This window comes from Rhincodon typus, chromosome 24, assembly GCF_021869965.1.
Source record: "Rhincodon typus isolate 14 chromosome 24, sRhiTyp1.1, whole genome shotgun sequence".
Lineage (NCBI taxonomy): Eukaryota > Metazoa > Chordata > Chondrichthyes > Orectolobiformes > Rhincodontidae > Rhincodon > Rhincodon typus.
The window spans coordinates 1,518,708-1,536,988 of record NC_063355.1 but is presented as its reverse complement, the minus strand read 5'-3'; the positions used below and the strand labels follow the sequence as shown (position 1 = coordinate 1,536,988).

Genomic DNA, 18,281 nt, shown 5'->3' with positions numbered 1-18,281 from the left:
CATTATAGATGGGATGTGATAGCACTGGAGAAGGTGTAGAGGAAGTTTACCAAGAGAGTTTGGGCTGGAGAGTTTGGGTTATGTAGTGAAATTGGATACACTGGAGTTGTTTTCCTTAGAGCAGAGGAGACAGAGGAGTGGGGTAGGGTTGGGGGAACATGATTGAGATGTATAAAATTATGATAGGATAGACAGGAAGAAAATTTTCCCCTTAGAGGAGGCATCAATGATTGGGAGCATTGATTTGAGGTAAGGAGCATGCGGTTTTGAGGCGGTGCATAAATATTTTTTAACTCAGAGGGTAATGGGATTCTGGAACTCACTGTCTGTAAGGGTGATAGGAGCAGACACCCTCATAACATTTAAGAAGTATTTAGACAAATACTTGTGCCGCCAAGGCATTCAAAACTATGAGCAAAGTGCTGGAAAATGGGGTTAGAATAGTTAGGGGTAGAGCTGGATTAACACAGCAGGCCAAGCAGCATCAGAGGAGCAGGAAGGCTGACGTTTCCGGCCTAGACACTTCTTCAGAAATCGGGGAGGGGAAGGGGGTTCTGAAATAAATAGGGAGAGAAGGGGAGGCGGATAGAAGATGGATAGAGGAGAAGATAGATGGAGAGACCGGTCAGAGAGGCAGGGATGGAGCCAGTAAAGGTGAGTGTAGGTGGGGAAGTAGGGAGGAGATAGATCAGTCCAGGGAGGACGGACAGGTCAAGGGGGTGGGATGAGGTTAGTAGGTAGGAGATGGGGGTGGGGCTTGAGGTGGGAGGAAGGACAGGTTAGGGAGGCAGGGACGAGCTGGGCTGGTTTTGGGATGCGATAGGGGGAGGGGAGATTTTGAAGCTTGTGAAGTCCACATTGATTCCATTGGGCTGCGGGGTTCCCAAGCGGAATATGAGTTGCTGTTCCTGCAACCTTCGGGTAGCATCGTTGTGGCACTGTAGGAGGCCCAGGATGGACATGTCGTCTGCGGAATGGGAGGGGGAGTTGAAATGGTTCGCGACTGGGAGGTGCAGTTGTTTAGTGCGAACCGAGCGTAGGTGTTCTGCAAAACGGTCCCCAAGCCTCCGCTTGGTTTCCCCGATGTAGAGGAGGCCACAACAGGAACAGCGGATGCAGTATACCACATTAGCAGATGTGCAGGTGAACTTCTGCTTGATGTGGCAAGTCTTCTTGGGGCCTGAGATGGGTCGACCAGGGCAGTCAGGTTTGTGGATTTTGGGAAGGAGATAGAAGTGGGCGGTGCGGGTTTGGGGAACGATGAGGTTGGAGGCTGTGGGTGGGAGGTCACCTTAAGTGATGAGGTTGTGGATGGTTTGGGAGATGATGGTTTGGTGTGCGGGGGTGGGGTCATAATCAGGGGGACAGTAGGAGGAGGTGTTGGAGAGTTGGCGTCTGGCCTCGGCGATGTAGAGGTCAGTGCGCCAAACTACAACTGCGCCTCCCTTGTCCGCGGGTTTTGTGGTGAGGTTGGAATTGGAGCGGAGGGCTGCACGTTCTGCGGGGGAGAGGGTGGAGAGGTTGAGGCGATTGATGTCACGACAGCAGTTGGAGATGAAGAGGTCGAGGGAGGGTAGGAGGCCTTGGGGTGGTGTCCAGGAGGAACGGGTGTGTTGGAGGCGGGAGAAGGGGTCAGTAGAGGGAGGGTTAGGCTCACGGTTGAAGAAGTAAGCGAGGAGGCGGAGGAAAAACTGCTCTATGTCCAAACGTGACCGATATTCGTTGATGTGTGGGTGGAGGGGGACAAAGGTGAGCCCTTTACTGAGGACTGACCGTTCGTCCTCAGTAAGGGGGAGGTCTGGGGGGATGGTGAAGACTTGGCAGGGCTGGGTGCAGCTGTCTCCTCTGGAGCTGCTGGCTGTGGAGGCGGTAGGCGGAGCGACGTCGGCATCGGCTGTGGGCGGAGTTGCCTCGGCGGTGGTGGGCGGAGTTGCATCGGCGTCGGGTGGTGAGCGGAGTGCCGTCGGCTGTGGGCGGAGCGGGGTAGGAGGCGGCAGCAGCGGTGACGGTAGGTGCATCCTCAGTGTCTATGGTGTTGGCCTCGGAAATGGAGGTGGTGGCATCAGCAGCAGTGTCGATGGCGTTCGCTGTCCCGGAAGTGGCGTACCCGGTGGCGGAGGATGTGACGTCATCCGTGGTTGCTCCGACAGTGGCCACATGGCCAATGACGGCGGGCACATTGTGGGGAAGGTCCTGGGTAGGGTTGGGGTTCTGGGAGGTGGAGGAAGCCCGTTTTGGGTGGTAGGCACCAGTAAGTTTACTGTACTTACGGTTTTTTGTGTCCAATAAAGCTGAGTAGAATTGTGAGTTCAGGTTGTGGATCCTACAAAGAATAAAAAACAGGAGAGGTCCTTTGCAGGTCTGGGAGAGGGAGGCTCTGAGCTGGGGGTAGGCTTGATTGTAGTACCAGGCTGCAAAGGACCTCTCCTATTTTTTATTCTTCATAGGATCCATAACCTGAACTCACAATTCTACTCAGCTTTATTGGACACAAAAAACCGTAAGTACAGTAAACATACTGGTGCCTACCACCAAAAATGGGCTTCCTCCACCTCCCAAAACCCCAACCCTAACCAGGACCTTCCCCACAATGCGCCCGCCACCATTGGCCATGTGGCCACTGTCGGAGCAACCACGGATGACGTCACATCCTCCGCGGCCGGGTACGCCACTTCCGGGACAGCGAATGCCATCGACACCAGTGCTGATGCCACCGTCTCCATTTCCGAGGCCAACACCATAGACACTGAGGACGCACCTACCGTCACCGCTGCTGCCGCCTCCTACCCCGCTCCGCCCACGACGCTCCGCTCACCACCGACGCGGACGCAACTCCACCCACTGCTGACGCCACTCCGCCCACCGCCAACGATGATGCAACTCCACCCACCGCCAATGCCGACGCAACTCCGCCCACCACCGCCGATACAACTCCTCCCACCACAGCCGACGCAACTCTGCCCACCGCCTCCACAGCCAGCAGCTCCAGAGGAGACAGCTGCACCCAGCCCTGCCAAGTCTTCACCATCCCCCCAGACCTCCCCCTTACTGAGGACGAACGGTCAGTCCTCAGTAAAGGGCTCACCTTTGTCCCCCTCCACCCACACATCAACGAATATCGGTCACGTTTGGACATAGAGCAGTTTTTCCACCACCTCCGCCTCCACACTTACTTCTTCAACCGTGAGCCTAACCCTCCCTCTACTGACCCCTTCTCCCACCTCCAACACACGCTCTCCTTCTGGACACCACCCCAAGGCCTCCTACCCTCCCTCGACCTCTTCATCTCCAACTGCCGTCATGACATCAATCGCCTCAACCTCTCCACCCCTCTCACCCACTCCAACCTCTCCCCCGCAGAACGTGCAGCCCTCTGCTCCAATCCCAACCTCACCATAAAACCCGCGGACAAGGGAGGCGCAGTTGTAGTATGGCGCACTGACCTTTACATCGCCGAGGCCAGGTGCCAACTCTCCGACACCTCCTCCTACCGCCCCCTTGATCATGACCCCAACCCCAAGCACCAAACCATCACCTCCCAAACCATCCACAACCTCATCACTTCAGGTGACCTCCCACCCACAGCCTCCACCCTCATCGTTCCCCAACCCCGCACCGCCTGCTTCTATCTCCTTCCCAAAATCCACAAACCTGACTGCCCTGGTCGACCCATTGTCTCCGCCTGCTCCTGCCCCACCGAACTTATCTCCACCTATCTGGACTCCATTTTCTCCCCCTTGGTCCAGGAACTCCCTACCTACGTCCGTGACACCACCCACGCCCTCCATCTCCTCCAGAACTTCCAATTCTCCGGTCCCCAACACCTCATCTTTACCACGGACGTCCAGTCCCTATACACCTGCATTCCCCATAGAGATGGCCTAAAGGCCCTCCGTTTCTTCCTGTCCCGCAGGCCCGACCAGTCCCCCTCCACTGACACCCTCATCCGCTTAGCCGAACTCGTCCTCACCCTCAACAACTTCTCTTTCAATTCCTCCCACTTCCTATGGACAAAGGGGATGGCCATGGGTACCTGCATGGGCCCAAGCTATGCCTGACTCTTTGTAGGTTACGTGGAACAATCCATCTTCCGTACCTATACCGGCCCTAAACCCCACCTCTTCCTCCGTTACATTGATGACTGTATTGGCACCGCCTCGTGCTCCCACGAGGAGCTCGAACAGTTCATCCACTTCACCAACACTTTCCACCCCAACCTTAAGTTCACCTGGACCATCTCTAATACCTCTCTCTCCTTCCTGGACCTCTCTGTCTCCCTCTCTGGCAACCACCTAGAAACCGATATCCATTTCAAGCCCACCGACTCCCACATCTACCTAGAATACACCTCCTCCCACCCACCTTCCTGCAAAAATGCCATCCCCTATTCCCAATTCCTTCGCCTCCGCCGCATCGGCTCCCAGGATGAGGCATTCCACTCCCGTACATCTCAGATGTCCTCATTTCTCAAGGACCGCAACATCCCCCCTTCAGTGGTCGAGAACATCCTCGACCGTGTCTCCCGCATTTCCCGCAACTCATCGCTCACAACCCCTCCCCGCGAAAACAACTAAAACAGAATACCCCTCATCCTCACGTACCACCCCACCAACCTCCGGATCCAACGCATCATCCTCCGACACTTCCGCCATCTGCAATCCGACCCCACCACCAAAGATAGTTTTCCCTCCCCACTCTTATCTGCCTTCCGGAGGGACCACTCTCTCCGTGACTCCCTTGTCCGCTCCACACTCTCCTCCAGTCCCACCTCACCCGGTACTTTTCCCTGCAACCGCAGGAAGTGCTACACCTGCCCCAACACCTCCCCCGTTACCCCCATCCCAGGCCCCAAGAAGACTTTCCACATCAAGCAGATGTTCACCTGCACATCTGCTAATGTGGTATACTGCATCCGCTGTTCCCGTTGTGGCCTCCTCTACATCGGGGAAACCAAGCGGAGGCTTGGGGACTGTTTTGCAGAACACCTACGCTCGGTTCGCACTAAACAACTGCACCTCCCAGTCGCGAACCATTTCAACTCCCCCTCCCATTCCGCAGACGACATGTCCATCCTGGGCCTCCTGCAGTGCCACAACGATGCTACCCGAAGGCTGCAGGAACAGCAACTCATATTCCGCTTGGGCAACCCAATGGTATCAATGTGGATTTCACAAGCTTCAAAATCTCCCCTCCACCTACCGCATCCCAAAACCAGCCCAGCTCGTCCCCGCCTTCCTAACCTGTCCTTCCTCCCACCTATCCACTCCTCCCACCTCAAGCCCCATCCCCATCTCCTACCTACTAACCTCATCCCACCCCCTTGACCTGTCCATCCTCCCTGGACTGACCTATCTCCTCCCTACCTCCCCACCTACACTCACCTTTACTGGCTCCATCCCCGCCTCTTTGACCGGTCTGTCTCCTCTCCACTATCTTCTCCTCCATCTGCCCCCCCCCTCTCTCCCTATTTATTTCAGAACCCCCTTCCCCTCCTCCATTTCTGAAGAAGGGTCTAGGCCCGAAACATCAGCCTTCCTGCTCCTCTGATGCTACTCGGCCTGCTGTGCTCGTCCAGCTCTACACCTTGTTATCTCAGATTCTCCAGCATCTGCAGTTCCTACTATCTTAGAATAGTTAGGTGCTTGTTTTTGACTGGCACAGACTTGATGGGCCAAAGGACCTTTTTTCTCTGCTCTCAACCTCTATGACATTATGTAACATATTTGGATTTTCAGAAGATGTTTGATAAGATACCACACATTAGGATACTTAATGAGATAACAGGTAGTATATTAGCATAGATAGCAGAGTGGATTAGTAAGACAGAAAGTTGGGATAAGGGGTATGTTCAGGATGGCAATCTGTAACTAATGGTGTGACACAGGAATTGGGACCACAATTATTTACAACACAGGCAGCCCCTCAATTGTGAATGGGTTCCATTCTGGAGTCCATTCATGATTCGTAAGTATACAAGTCAGAACACAATGCATGGCAATGTAAAGCAGCCATGTGTAAGTACAGGAAATGTTTGAATGTTGAGTCTCTAAAATTACACCCTGTATGGGATTGTATTTGAAAGTTGGATCTTTGTAAATCACGGACCCCTGTATATATCAATGACATGGATGAGGAAAATGATGTGGACGACACAAAAATAAATGGGAAAGCAAGCGGTGTAGATGACACAAAAAGTCTGCAATAAGATACTGACAGTGGTCAAAAACTTGAAAGATGGAATTAATATGGGGAAAAGTGAGGTTATACACTTTGGCAAGAAAAGTAGAGGAGTTGAATGCTTTTAAATAGAGAAAGACTGCAGAATGCTCCAGAACAGAAGGATTTGGAAATCCTGCTCCATGTATCACAAAATGCTAGCATTCAAGTTCAGCGGGTAATAGGTAAGGTAAATGGAATTTTGGCCTTTATTTCAAAGGGAATGAAGTTTAATAGTATGGAGATTTTGCAAAGTTATATAGGGTACTAGTCAGGCCACAGCTGGAATACTGTGAAGAATTTTGGGCCCCTTACTTATGGAAAGATATATATATGGAAAGGCACTGGAAGAGTCCAGATAAGATTCATTAAACTGACACTAGGTATTGTGACAAAAACAGAAACTGCTGGAAAATACATTTTGAAGAAGGGTCCCCAGAACCAAAACACTAATTCTGCTTTCTCTCCACACATGCTGCCAGACCCACTGTGTCTCTCCAGCAATTTCTGTTTTTGTTTCAAATTTCCACCATCCGCAGTTCTTTATTTTATAACAGCTACACAGTAAATGTCTTATGAGGAGAGATTAAGTAGATTGGGCCTGTACTTGTTGGAGTGTAGAAGAATGAGAGGTGACCTTATTGAAACATACAAGAGTCTTAGGGGACTTGACAGAGCAGATGTGGAAAGGTTGTTTGCCCTTGTAGGACAGTCCAAGACGAGAGGGTATAATCTCAGAATAAGAGGTTGTGCATTTATGAGAGATGAAGAGGAATTTTTTTCTCAGAGGATAGTGAATCTGTAAAATTCTTTACGACAGATGGCTATTGAGGCTGGGCTATTAAATACATTAAAGGCTGAAACTGACAGATTTTTAATCAGTAAGAGAATCAAGGCTTGTAGGAAAATGGAAGGAAAGTGGAGTTGAGAATTATCAGATTAACCACAATCTCACTCAATGGTGGAGCAGACTCAATGGGCTGAATGGCTTACTTGTTCAATTAATTGACTTATGGATTTCCTGAGCCAGTAGTTGGAATTCTGCTAAACCCTGAAAATGTCCCATTGCAACATGCAATGCAGCCACAAGCAAACAGAGCAATGGCCTGGCTTCACCACAATGAGAGGAGGTGGTGACACAGTTATAATATTGCTAGACTAATAATCCAGAGCTCCAAATTAACGTTCATAGAATCCCTACTGTGTGGAAACAGGCCCTTCAGCCCAACAAGTCCACACTGACCCTCAGAGCATCGCGCCTAGACCCATTCCCCCTATGACCCAACTAATCTGTACATCCCTAAACACTATGGGCAATTTCACACGGCTAATCCACCTAACCTGCACATCTTTGGACTGTGGGAGGAAACCGGAGCACCCAGAGGAAACCCACGCAGACACGGGGAGAATGTGCAAACTCCACACAGAGAGTCACCCAAGGGTGGAATCAAACCCAGGTTCCTGGCACTGTGAGGCATCAGTGCTAACCAGAGCCACTGTGCCGCCCATAAATACACTGAAGGATGAAACTGGCAGATTTTTAATTAGTAAGGGAATCAAGGGTTATAGGAAAATGGCAGGAAAGTGGAGTTGAGAATTATCAGATTAGCTCTAGAATCTTAGTTCTAGAATCATAGGTTCAAGTCCCACAATAACAGGTGGTGAAGTTTGAATTCCACAACAATTTGGAATAAAAAGCTTGTCTGACCACAATTATGTAACCATTTTTTGATTGTCATAAAAAAGGTCGCTGCTTGACATGCCCTTTAGGGAAGGAAATGTACCATCCTTACCAGATGTGTGTGTGGCACCAGATCCACAGCAATATGTGATTGTTTATGTGAGACTCTTAACTGCCTTCTGGACAAATAAGGATGGGCAAAAAATGCAGGTTTAGCTCACAAAGTGCACATCAAATTTTAAAAAAGGGCATAAAGGGAGCAATGGCTAGGAGTGGCCAAGAGTAAAGGCCAGGCTTGTAGAGCACCTTAATCCTATTGCAGGTTCACTGGGTTTTATTTCACCTATAAAACACAATGTAAACAATGACACATGATGCCAATCATGGGCGTTTCCTTTTTTTCAATGGCAACCTGGAAAACAGAAAGATGAAGGTAAAACAAGGAATTTTTGAAAGAGGACAGGGAAACGCATAGACAGGCATGAATCAATCCAAGCTGTGGCTTTGATCGTAGCACTGTCAAAGGTAATTTTAGAACATTGTACCCTGGGTTGGAAGGGTGCAGCTGAAAGGTACTTGAATTAGATAACAACCAATATTCATAGATTTCTGGTGAAGCACTCAAGCAGTGCATCAGCACCAGCCCTGGCCACCTCCCTTTGTAACCAGTGCACGTCGTGTTCTGCACCTTCCTCTCCTCCCTGTCCTCAAATGAGCTGTCCTCTTCAAGGTACAAACCTTTCTGCCTTACACTCCATTTTGCTGAAGTGCCGCAAGCATTTAAGGTACGAGTAGCTTTGGCTCAAAGTTTATGATCTGGAGGCTGGACTACAGACAAGGTGGTGCATCAGGAAGGGGCAAGTTATCTGAATGTTTTGACCCAGGAGGCAGTACTACGTCTCAGGGCTGGATCACCTTCTTTGGTCAGTATTCGGGGATAGGAGAGTGTCACTGGAAGTGACGCAAATAACAGGACCCAAAGGCAGCCTTTGCAATTATCACAACAGCTTTGAAGTTCTTTCAGTTCAGTCTGGATGCGTGAGGGCTGCAGAGTGGATGAGCCAACTGATCGTAACACGGTGATAGAGGAGGCCATTCAAAAGGGGGGAGCAAGAAGGAATGTAGTAAGAGTAGGAGACAGTACAATGAGAGGAATCAACATTATTTTCCACAGGACAGAGCGACTGTGTTGCCTGCTTAGCGCTACGATTCAGAACATCTGCTCAGGGCAGGAAAGGCACTGGCAGTGAGAGTTGGAGGATCCAGTTGTCAGGGTCCATGGGCAAAATTGGGAGGATAATGAAGGAGATTCTGACAAATCATTGTGAGGTAGGCTCCAAATTATGCAACAGAACTTCAAAAGAATAATCTTTGGATTATTATGTGAGCAAATTGGCATAGGATAAATCAAATTCGAGAGATGAAAATGTGGGTTTGCGAAAGCATAAAATGGGATTTGTACCAATGGGCCCATCTCCACCAGAGTATGGTTCAGGAAATGATAAACTGACCATGACAGGAAAGGACAGAGGTTAGAAATCTAAGAGTTAATCAACAGAAAAGACAGAATTTACAAAGAGAGTAAAACTAAAGGCTCTGCATTTGAATGCACATGACATTTGAAATAAGACAGATGAACCGAGAGAGCAAATACAAATTAATAAGTATGATCTGGTCGCCACTACAAAGATATGGCTGCAGACAACATTAACTGGGACCTAAATCTTGAAGGGCACAGGAAATTAGGAAAGGGTGGAGGGATGGCTCTATTAGTTAATGATAGTACGAGCACAATGTAGGAGTAGGACCCAATTTGAGGAAATGAATCTGTGGAAACAGTTGGGGACGAAATGACAAATGTTAAAGGCAAAAATTTACTTGTGAGGGTGTTGTACAGAATCCTAACAGTAGCAACATGACAGGGTGGAGCATAAAGGAAGAAATAATGACAGTTCGTCAGAAAGGCATGTCAATAATCATGGGGAATTTTGATCTACACATTTACTGGTAAAGTTGGATAGGCAAAGGAAGTCTCTATGAGGAGTTCACAGAATCTATGTGGGATAGATTCTTAGAGCAGTATGTTCGAGACCTGACTATGAAGCTGGCTATCCTAGGTCTGATACTGTGCAACAGGGTAGGTCTCATTAATAATCTCACAAACCTAGATAGCAATGACCATAATATAATTGCATTTTAAACTGAGTTCGAGAACTAGAGAAATGGGTCCAAGACTATTTTGTTAAATTTAAATAAGGGCAATTATGAGGTCAAGAATGCAAAGTAGCTAAAGTAAACTGGCAAATTAGGTTAAAGATAGGCCAATAGAGATGTAGTGGCAAACATTTAAGTGGAAATTTCAGAAAGCACAGAATAGATACATTTCACTGAGTAAGAAAAATTCCAATGGACAGACCCACCATCTGTAGTTCACTCAAAATGTTAAAGATAGTATCAAACTTAAAGAAAAAGCTTGCAATTACACACAGACACGTGGCAGGTCAATAGATTGGACAGATAGAAAAGAAAGAGCAAAGAATGACCAGAATAAGGCATCTGAAGCCTGTGAATATGCAGTCGTGTGTTTTCATTTGCAGGATACTGCCCAGGTCTGCAGCTAATCCTTCAAAGGAGCCAGAGGCAAAGACTTTGATTGGCACTGTCAGCTGATATGAGGGCATGGTAAGCAGAGCAATGAGAAGTGACAACTACCATGATGAGGAACAAATCTCAGTGATCATTTGCCTGGACAGGCACATTTTCCTGCCATAATTCGCTCTCTAAAATATTCAGGTAGATCGATGTTCAAATGTTGACACAATGCCTTCCTGTCCCTCAACTTTTTCTGCTGTCTTTTCATGCCTGGTGCTTTGCTTCTCCTGCAGTGGAACTTGCCCCTCTTTGCCACTACAGTGAAAATAAAAGGAACACATTCCAACTGCCAACTGATGACTGTCTTGTCCTCAGCTCTTTTAGCTTCCAGGGAATGAAGGGACATAATGACTCACTGCACCAGCAGAATGCACAAGGTCATACAAACAAATGAGCAAGGAATGGAGGCCGTTCAGTTCCTAGGGTCTGATGTAATCTCATATCTACAGTTCCACCAACCCCAATAACCTTTCACTCCTTGTAACTAGTGCAAAGCCATTGCTTATATAAATTTATGTTGTAGCTATGTCTGGCACCCATTATGGTGCCAGCTCCTTGCACTAGGTATACTACTGACCCAGTGTGCAACTCACATATCCCAATTAAATCCCAAGCAGACCCACAACAAATTCAGACAAGCTCCTTAACTTCTTCAATTGGGCAGTTTGCCAAAGCCCAATTTTTCCGATCTTGATGAAGATCATCAGTAGTGAAGAAGAAGGAAACTGGCATGCTGGTCAGCAGCACTAAATTTAGCAAATAACTGCCTGCCCCCTGCCTCTTCCTGGCAGGATCTAGAAGTCCGAACTGTAACCCTTAATCCCATTAATTTATCTAGCAGCACTTTATTTGTACTAATTCTCCCCCTTTTCAGCTTCCCACATTTCTCCCTTCTTTACTGGGGATTGGTTTCTTCTCCTTAGCCTGAGGCACAAAGATCAATTGTGGCAAATCTCCTGAAAACAGCTGAATAGAACAAGAACTCAACAACCTTGTAGTTTTGAAGGGTTGTAGTGCATCTATTCGTTAAACCATAAGATAATTGCAGTTTTGAAATTTGGAAGCATGCAGTATTATTGATAAGTTACAGCTTACTCACTTGGTGACGATTGCGATCTTTACACCAAAGACTCCAGTTTGTTTTCGAGATGGCATCCGTTTCAAACTGAACTCCCGACTGGTAAATTTCATCGATAACTTCACCTCAATCTAGGGAAGAGTAAACAATTCTGATTTTTGGACATATTGTAAAAAGTGACTCAGAATAACTCAGAAAGTGCAAGTTTATTAAATAATCTAAGCTGTTTACTAACTTTTGGACATATGGAATCATCAATCTGGTACTACAGTAAAAAAAAAGTTAGACACTGTCCTTTCTTATCCATTACCTAGATTTAATTTCAGCCAATTAGAGAAAATAAAATGAGAAACAGATCTGTCACATTAATGGCTGACTGCAGGGGTCCTAAGAACAGTCAGTTTAAAAAATTTAATCCTATTCCCAGAATGTTTTGATCACAAAGCATCTAATTTGGCACAAACTTAATCTTTGGGAAGCTAATTTCTGGTACTGGAAATAAAATGATACACTGGCATAAACAGAATGCTCGTCTGGCTATCAAAGGAGCCTTATTCTGCAGCTATCAAATCAACACTGAGCCTAACCTAGGCATGCTCAACGCTAGAGACAACAAGGTGTAGAGCTGGATAAACACAGCAGGCCAAGCAGCATCAGAGGAGCAGGAAGGCTGACGTTTTGGGCCTAGACCCTTCTTCAGAAATGGGAGAGGGGAAGGGGGTTCTGAAATAAATAGGGAGAGAGGGGGAGGCGGATAGAAGATGGATAGAGGAGAAGATAGGTGGAGAGGAGATAGACAGGTCAAAGAGGTGGGATGAGGTTAGTAGGTAGGAGATGGGGGTGGGGCTTGAGGTGGGAGGAGTGGATAGGTGGGAGGAAGGACAGGTTAGGGAGGCGGGGACGAGCTGGGCTGGTTTTGGGATGCGGTAGGTGGAGGGGAGATTTTGAAGCTTGTGAAGTCCACATTGATACCATTGGGCTGCAGGGTTCGCAAGCGGAATATGAGTTGCTGTTCCTGCAACCTTCGGGTGGCATCGTTGTGGCACTGCAGAAGGCCCAGGATGGACATGTCGTCTGAGGAATGGGAGGGGGAGTTGAAATGGTTCACGACAGGGAGATGCAGTTGTTTAGAACGAACCGAGCGTAGGTGTGCTGCAAAGCGGTCCCCAAGCCTCCGCTTGGTTTCCCCAATGTAGAGGAGGCCACAACGGAAACAGCGGATGCAGTATACCACATTAGCAGATGTGCAGGTGAACTTCTGCTTGATGTGGAAAGTCTTCTTGGGGCCTGGGATAGGGGTGAGGGTGGAGGTGTCGGGGCAGGTGTAGCACTTCCTGCGGTTGCAGCGAAAAGTGCCGGGTGTGGTGGGGCTGGAGGGGAGTGAGGAGCGGACAAGGGAGTCACGGAGAGAGTGGTCCCTTCGGAAAGCAGATAAAGCGGGGGAGGGGGGAGGGAAAAATGTCTTTGGTGGTGGGGTCGGATTGCAGATGGCAGAAGTGTTGGAGGATGATGCGTTGGATCCGGAGGTTGGTGGGGTGGTACGTGAGGACGAGGGGTATTCTGTTTTGGTTGTTATTGCTGGGAGGGGGTTTCAAGGATGAGTTGCGGGAAATGCGGGAGACACGATCGAGGGCATTCTCGACCACTGAAGGGGGGAAGATGCGGTCCTTGAAAAACAAGGACATCTGAGATGTATGGGAGTGGAATGCCTCAACCTGGGAGTGGAAGGTGTTGGTGAAGTGGATGAACAGTTCGAGCTCCTCGTGGGAGCACGAGGCGGCGCCAATACAGTCATCAATGTAACGGAGGAAGAGGTGGGGTTTAGGGCTAGTGTAGCTACAGAAGAGGGATTGTTCCATGTAACCTACAAAGAGGCAGGCATAGCTTGGGCCCATGCGGAGGGAGGAGGGTCGCCATTGGCCATGTGGCCACTTTCAGAGCACGCACGGATGACGTCACATCCACCACTGCCGCCGGGTACACCACTTCCGGGACAGCGAACGCCATCGACACCGCTGCTGATGCCACCGCCTCCATTTCTGAGGCCAACACCACAGACACTGAGGATGCGCCTACCGACACCGCTCCGCCCACTGCTGACGCAACTCCGCCCACCACCAACGCCGACACAATGCCGCCCACCACCGACGCTGGCGCAACTCCACCCACCACCAACGCAACTCCCGCCCACCACCGACGCTGACGTCGCTCCACCCATCGCCTCCACAGCCAGCAGCTCCAGAGGAGACAGCAGCACCCAGCCCTGCCGAGTCTTCACCATCCCCCCAGACCTCCCCCTTACTGAGGACAAACGGTCAGTCCTCAGTAAAGGGCTCACCTTTGTCCCCCTCCACCCACACATCAACGAAAACTGCTCACGCTTGGACGTTGAACAGTTTTTCCGCCGCCTCCGCCCTTACTTCTTTAACCGTGAGCCTAACCCTCCCTCTACTGACCCCTTCTCCCGCCTCCAACACACCCCCTCCTTCTGGACACCACCCAAAGGCCTCCTACCCTCTCTTGACCTCGTCATTTCCAACTGCTGTCGAGACATCAATCGCCTCAACCTCTCCACCCCCTCACCCACTCCAACCTCTTCCCCGCAGAACGTGCAGCCCTCCGCTCCAATCCCAACCTCACCATAAAACCCGCGGACAGGGGAGGCGCAGTTGTAGTATGGCGCACTGACCTCTACATCGCCAAGGCCAGGCGCCAACTCTCCGACACCTCTTCCTACCGCCCCCTTGATCATGACCCCATCCCCGAGCACCAAACCATCATCTGCCAAAACATCCACAACCTCATCACCTCAGGTGACCTCCCACCCACAGCCTCCAATCTCATCGTTCCCCAACCCGGCACCGCCCGCTTCTACCTCCTTCCCAAAATCCACAAACCTGACTGCCCTGGTCGACCCATTGTCTCCGCCTGCTCCTGCCCCAGCGAACTTATCTCCACCTATCTGGACTCCATTTTCTCCACCTTGGTCCAGGAACTCCCTACCTACGTCCGTGACACCACCCACGCCCTCCATCTCCTCCAGAACTTCCAATTCCCCGGTACCCAACACCTCATCTTTACCATGGACGTCCAGTCCCTATACACCTGCATTCCCCATAGAGATGGCCTAAAGGCCCTCCGCTTCTTCCTGTCCTGCAAGCCCGACCAGTCCCCTTCCACTGACACCCTCATCTACTTAGCTGAACTCGTCCTCACTCTCAACAACTTCTCTTTCAATTCCTCCCACTTCCTACAGACAAAGGGGGTGGCTATGGGTACCTGCATGGGCCCAAGCTATGCCTGCCTCTTTGCAGGTTACGTGGAACAATCCCTCTTCCGTAGCTACACTGGCCCTAAACCCCACCTCTTCCTCCGTTACATTGATGACTGTATCAGCGCCACCTCGTGCTCCCACGAGGAGCTCGAACTGTTCATCCACTTCACCAACACCTTCCACCCCAACCTTAAGTTCTCCTGGACCATCTCTGATACCTCTCTCTCCTTCCTGGACCTCTCTGTTTCCATCTCTGGCAACCACCTAGAAACCGATATCCATTTCAAGCCCACCGACTCCCACAGCTATCTGGAATACACCTCCTCCCACCCACCTTCCTGCAAAAATGCCATCCCCTATTCCCAATTCCTTCGCCTCCACCGCATCTGCTCCCAGGATGAGGCATTCCACTCCCGTACATCTCAGATGTCCTCGTTTTTCAAGGACAGCAACTCCCCCCGCTCAGTGGTCGAGAACGCCTTCGATCGTGTCTCCCGCATTTCCTGCAACTCATCACTCACACCCCCTCACCGCGATAACAACCAAAACAGAATACCCCTCGTCCTCATGTACCAGCCCACCAACCTCCGGATCCAACGCATCATCCTCCGACACTTCCGCCATCTGCAATCCGACCCCACCACCAAAGACATCTTTACCTCCTCACCCTTATCTGCTTTCTGAAGGGACCACTCTCTCCGTGACTCCCTTGTCCGCTCCTCACTCCCCTCCAGCCCCACTGCACCCGGCACTTTTCCCTGCAACCGCAGGAAGGGCTACACCTGCCCCAACACCTCCCTGCTCCAATCCTATCCCAGGCCCCAAGAAGACTTTCCACATCAAGCAGATGTTCACCTGCACATCTGCTAACGTGGTATACTGCATCCGCTGTTCCCATTGTGGCCTCCTCTACATCGAGGAAACCAAGTGGAAGCTTGAGGACCGCTTTGCAGAACACCTACGCTCGGTTCGTACTAAACAACTGCACCTCCCAGTCGTGAACCATTTCAACTGCCCCTCCCATTCCGCAGACGACATGTCTATCCTGGGCCTCCTGCAGTGCCACAACGATGCCACCCGAAGGTTGCAGGAACAGCAGCTTATATTCCGCTTGCGAACCCTGCAGCCCAATGGTATCAATGTGGACTTCACAAGCTTCAAAATCTCCCCTCCACCTACCGCATCCCAAAACCAGCCCAGCTCGTCCCTGCCTCCCTAACCTGTCCTTCCTCCCACCTATCCCCTCCTCCCACCTCAAGCCCCACCCCCATCTCCTACCTACTAACCTCATCCCGCCCCCTTGACCTGTCCGTCCTCTCTGGACTGACCTATCTCCTCCCTAACTCCCCACCTACACTCACCTTTACTGGCTCCATCCCCGCTTCTTTGATCTGTCTATCTCCTCTCCATCTATCTTCTCCTCTATCCATCTTCTATCCGCCTCCCCCTCTCTCCCTATTTACTTCAGAACCCCCTTCCCCTCCCCCATTTCTGAAGAAGGGTCTAGGCCTGAAACGTCAGCCTTCCTGCTCCTCTGATGCTGCTTGGCCTGCTGTGTTCATCCAGCTCTACACCTTGTTATCTCAGATTCTCCAGCATCTGCAGTTCCTACTATGTTGAATGCTAGCATTGATTGCATTGATTATTAATTGTAGTGTGCTGTGGTTTTGTCCCTTAAGATTAAATCCAGAAACATGAAGGCTCAGCAATAAACCATGTGCTATACCGACTTGAATAGGATTGTCAGTCCTCATGGATTGCTTGGTTTCTTAATAAATTAGACATTAAACTCCAGGACACAGCTGCTCGTATTCCAGGAAATAAAAATCAGAGGGTTATTTAAAAAAAGAGCACTTCTGTGTATTAGTTATAAAAATATTGGAGTTAAGGGAAAAGCTATTCTCCTGATAGTGAAGAATTGCCCAATGTGGCATAAAGAGTCTGCTCATATTACAAATGGTGCGAGTGGAGTGGGTTGTAAGAATGGAAATGTAAAGCAAACAATGGAATGAGTGTGGGGGTTGAGGGGGATGTTGGTGAGGTGTGGGTGGGTGGTAAGACATGATGAAACCTTACGGACACTGGCAGTGGCAAGGGCAACCACATTGGCAATGGCATCCTTAGAGTTGTCCCAAATGTATAAAAATCAACTGCAAACAAGAAAACATATACAAGAGAAATTGGAGGGAATACTAAATGGATTGAAAATACCAGTACAGTTATTTGTTCCCCTATAATATTCCATGCATATGAATATGTTGAGATATGTGGAAAGGTAAAAGCAGAATTTTATCAATTGAATCCTGGCAACAGTTGGACATGTAAGTCAGCCACAGGTCCGCTTCAATTGTACTAGCAGCAGCCCATTTATAATCTGCAACCAGGGTTGTCATTTTGAGCAGGATGACCATCTGACCCTGAGAGCTGCTAGCCCAAACAGAGCATCAGCAGCTCAGCACCATCACTAGGTGCTAATGGTTTAAATAACTGATTTTGGTTTCATCATAGGAGATATGATGATCAAGGTAGGAATTAAACATTCAAAGGATATACAATATTTCTAAAAGAAATTTCAGAGTGGCAAAGGAGCAGTAGTAGCTGCGATAGTAAGGATGTCAGAAAGACATTAGTGTGGAGAATACTGGCTCAGAACATCATGATGCAGAAACAGTATGAGTGGATATTTGAAATAGTACAAGTCAGAAAAAGCTGTTGGGAAAATTTTTTAAGTCTCGAACAGTAGTTATAATGGTGACAAAGACAATGTTAATCTTCATATAGTATGGAAAGCAAATTGGCAAGGGTGGTCTAAAAGATTAGTTGTAGACTGCTTTTGAGAGTTTCCTGGAGCAATAATTTAGAGAACTAACTAGGGACAGATATTTTAAATCTAATACCATGCAATGAGGCAGGGCCAATTAGTCATCTCGTAGTAAAAGATCCACTAGGAACTGGTGATGTGAATGAATTCCATATTAAGTTTGAAAGTGACAAACTCCAATGATGAACAAGCATCTTGAACTTAAAGTCAAATTAGGAGAGAGTTGATCAAGCTTGAATGAATAAACTAAAAGTTCTGATGGTGAATAAAATGTAGGAAACTTTTAAAGCAGTGGCTCCTTGTTTACATCGATTTTTATATATTTAGGACTACTCCAAAGATGCCATTGGTAATGTGGTTGTCTTTGCCAATGCCAATGTTCTTGAGGTTTCATCATATGCCTTCCCATCCACTCACACCGCAAATCCCTGGGCTGCAGTGGAAATTGTAGAGAGAAAGTTGCACAGTCTGGAGGCTCTCATGGTGCAGCCTGGGATCAATGTTTAAATACAGCATGTGCCAGTGATCCCAAAGTGTTCCCTAAGCTCAGAAGTGACTC

The 18,281-nt window shown here is 49.0% G+C and overlaps 1 protein-coding gene across 2 annotated transcripts in view; it reads right to left on the bottom strand.

Moving 5' to 3' along the window:
- Window positions 1–18,281, bottom strand: part of si:dkey-91m11.5 (PH_BCR_vertebrate and RhoGAP_Bcr domain-containing protein) — a 422,142-nt gene that overhangs the window by 39,500 nt on the left and 364,361 nt on the right. For both annotated transcript variants that reach the window (XM_048611239.1, XM_048611240.1), the window contains one exon: window positions 11,649–11,758. In XM_048611239.1, coding sequence (XP_048467196.1) covers window positions 11,649–11,758 — 110 coding nt within the window. The remainder of the gene's footprint in view (window positions 1–11,648; window positions 11,759–18,281) is intronic.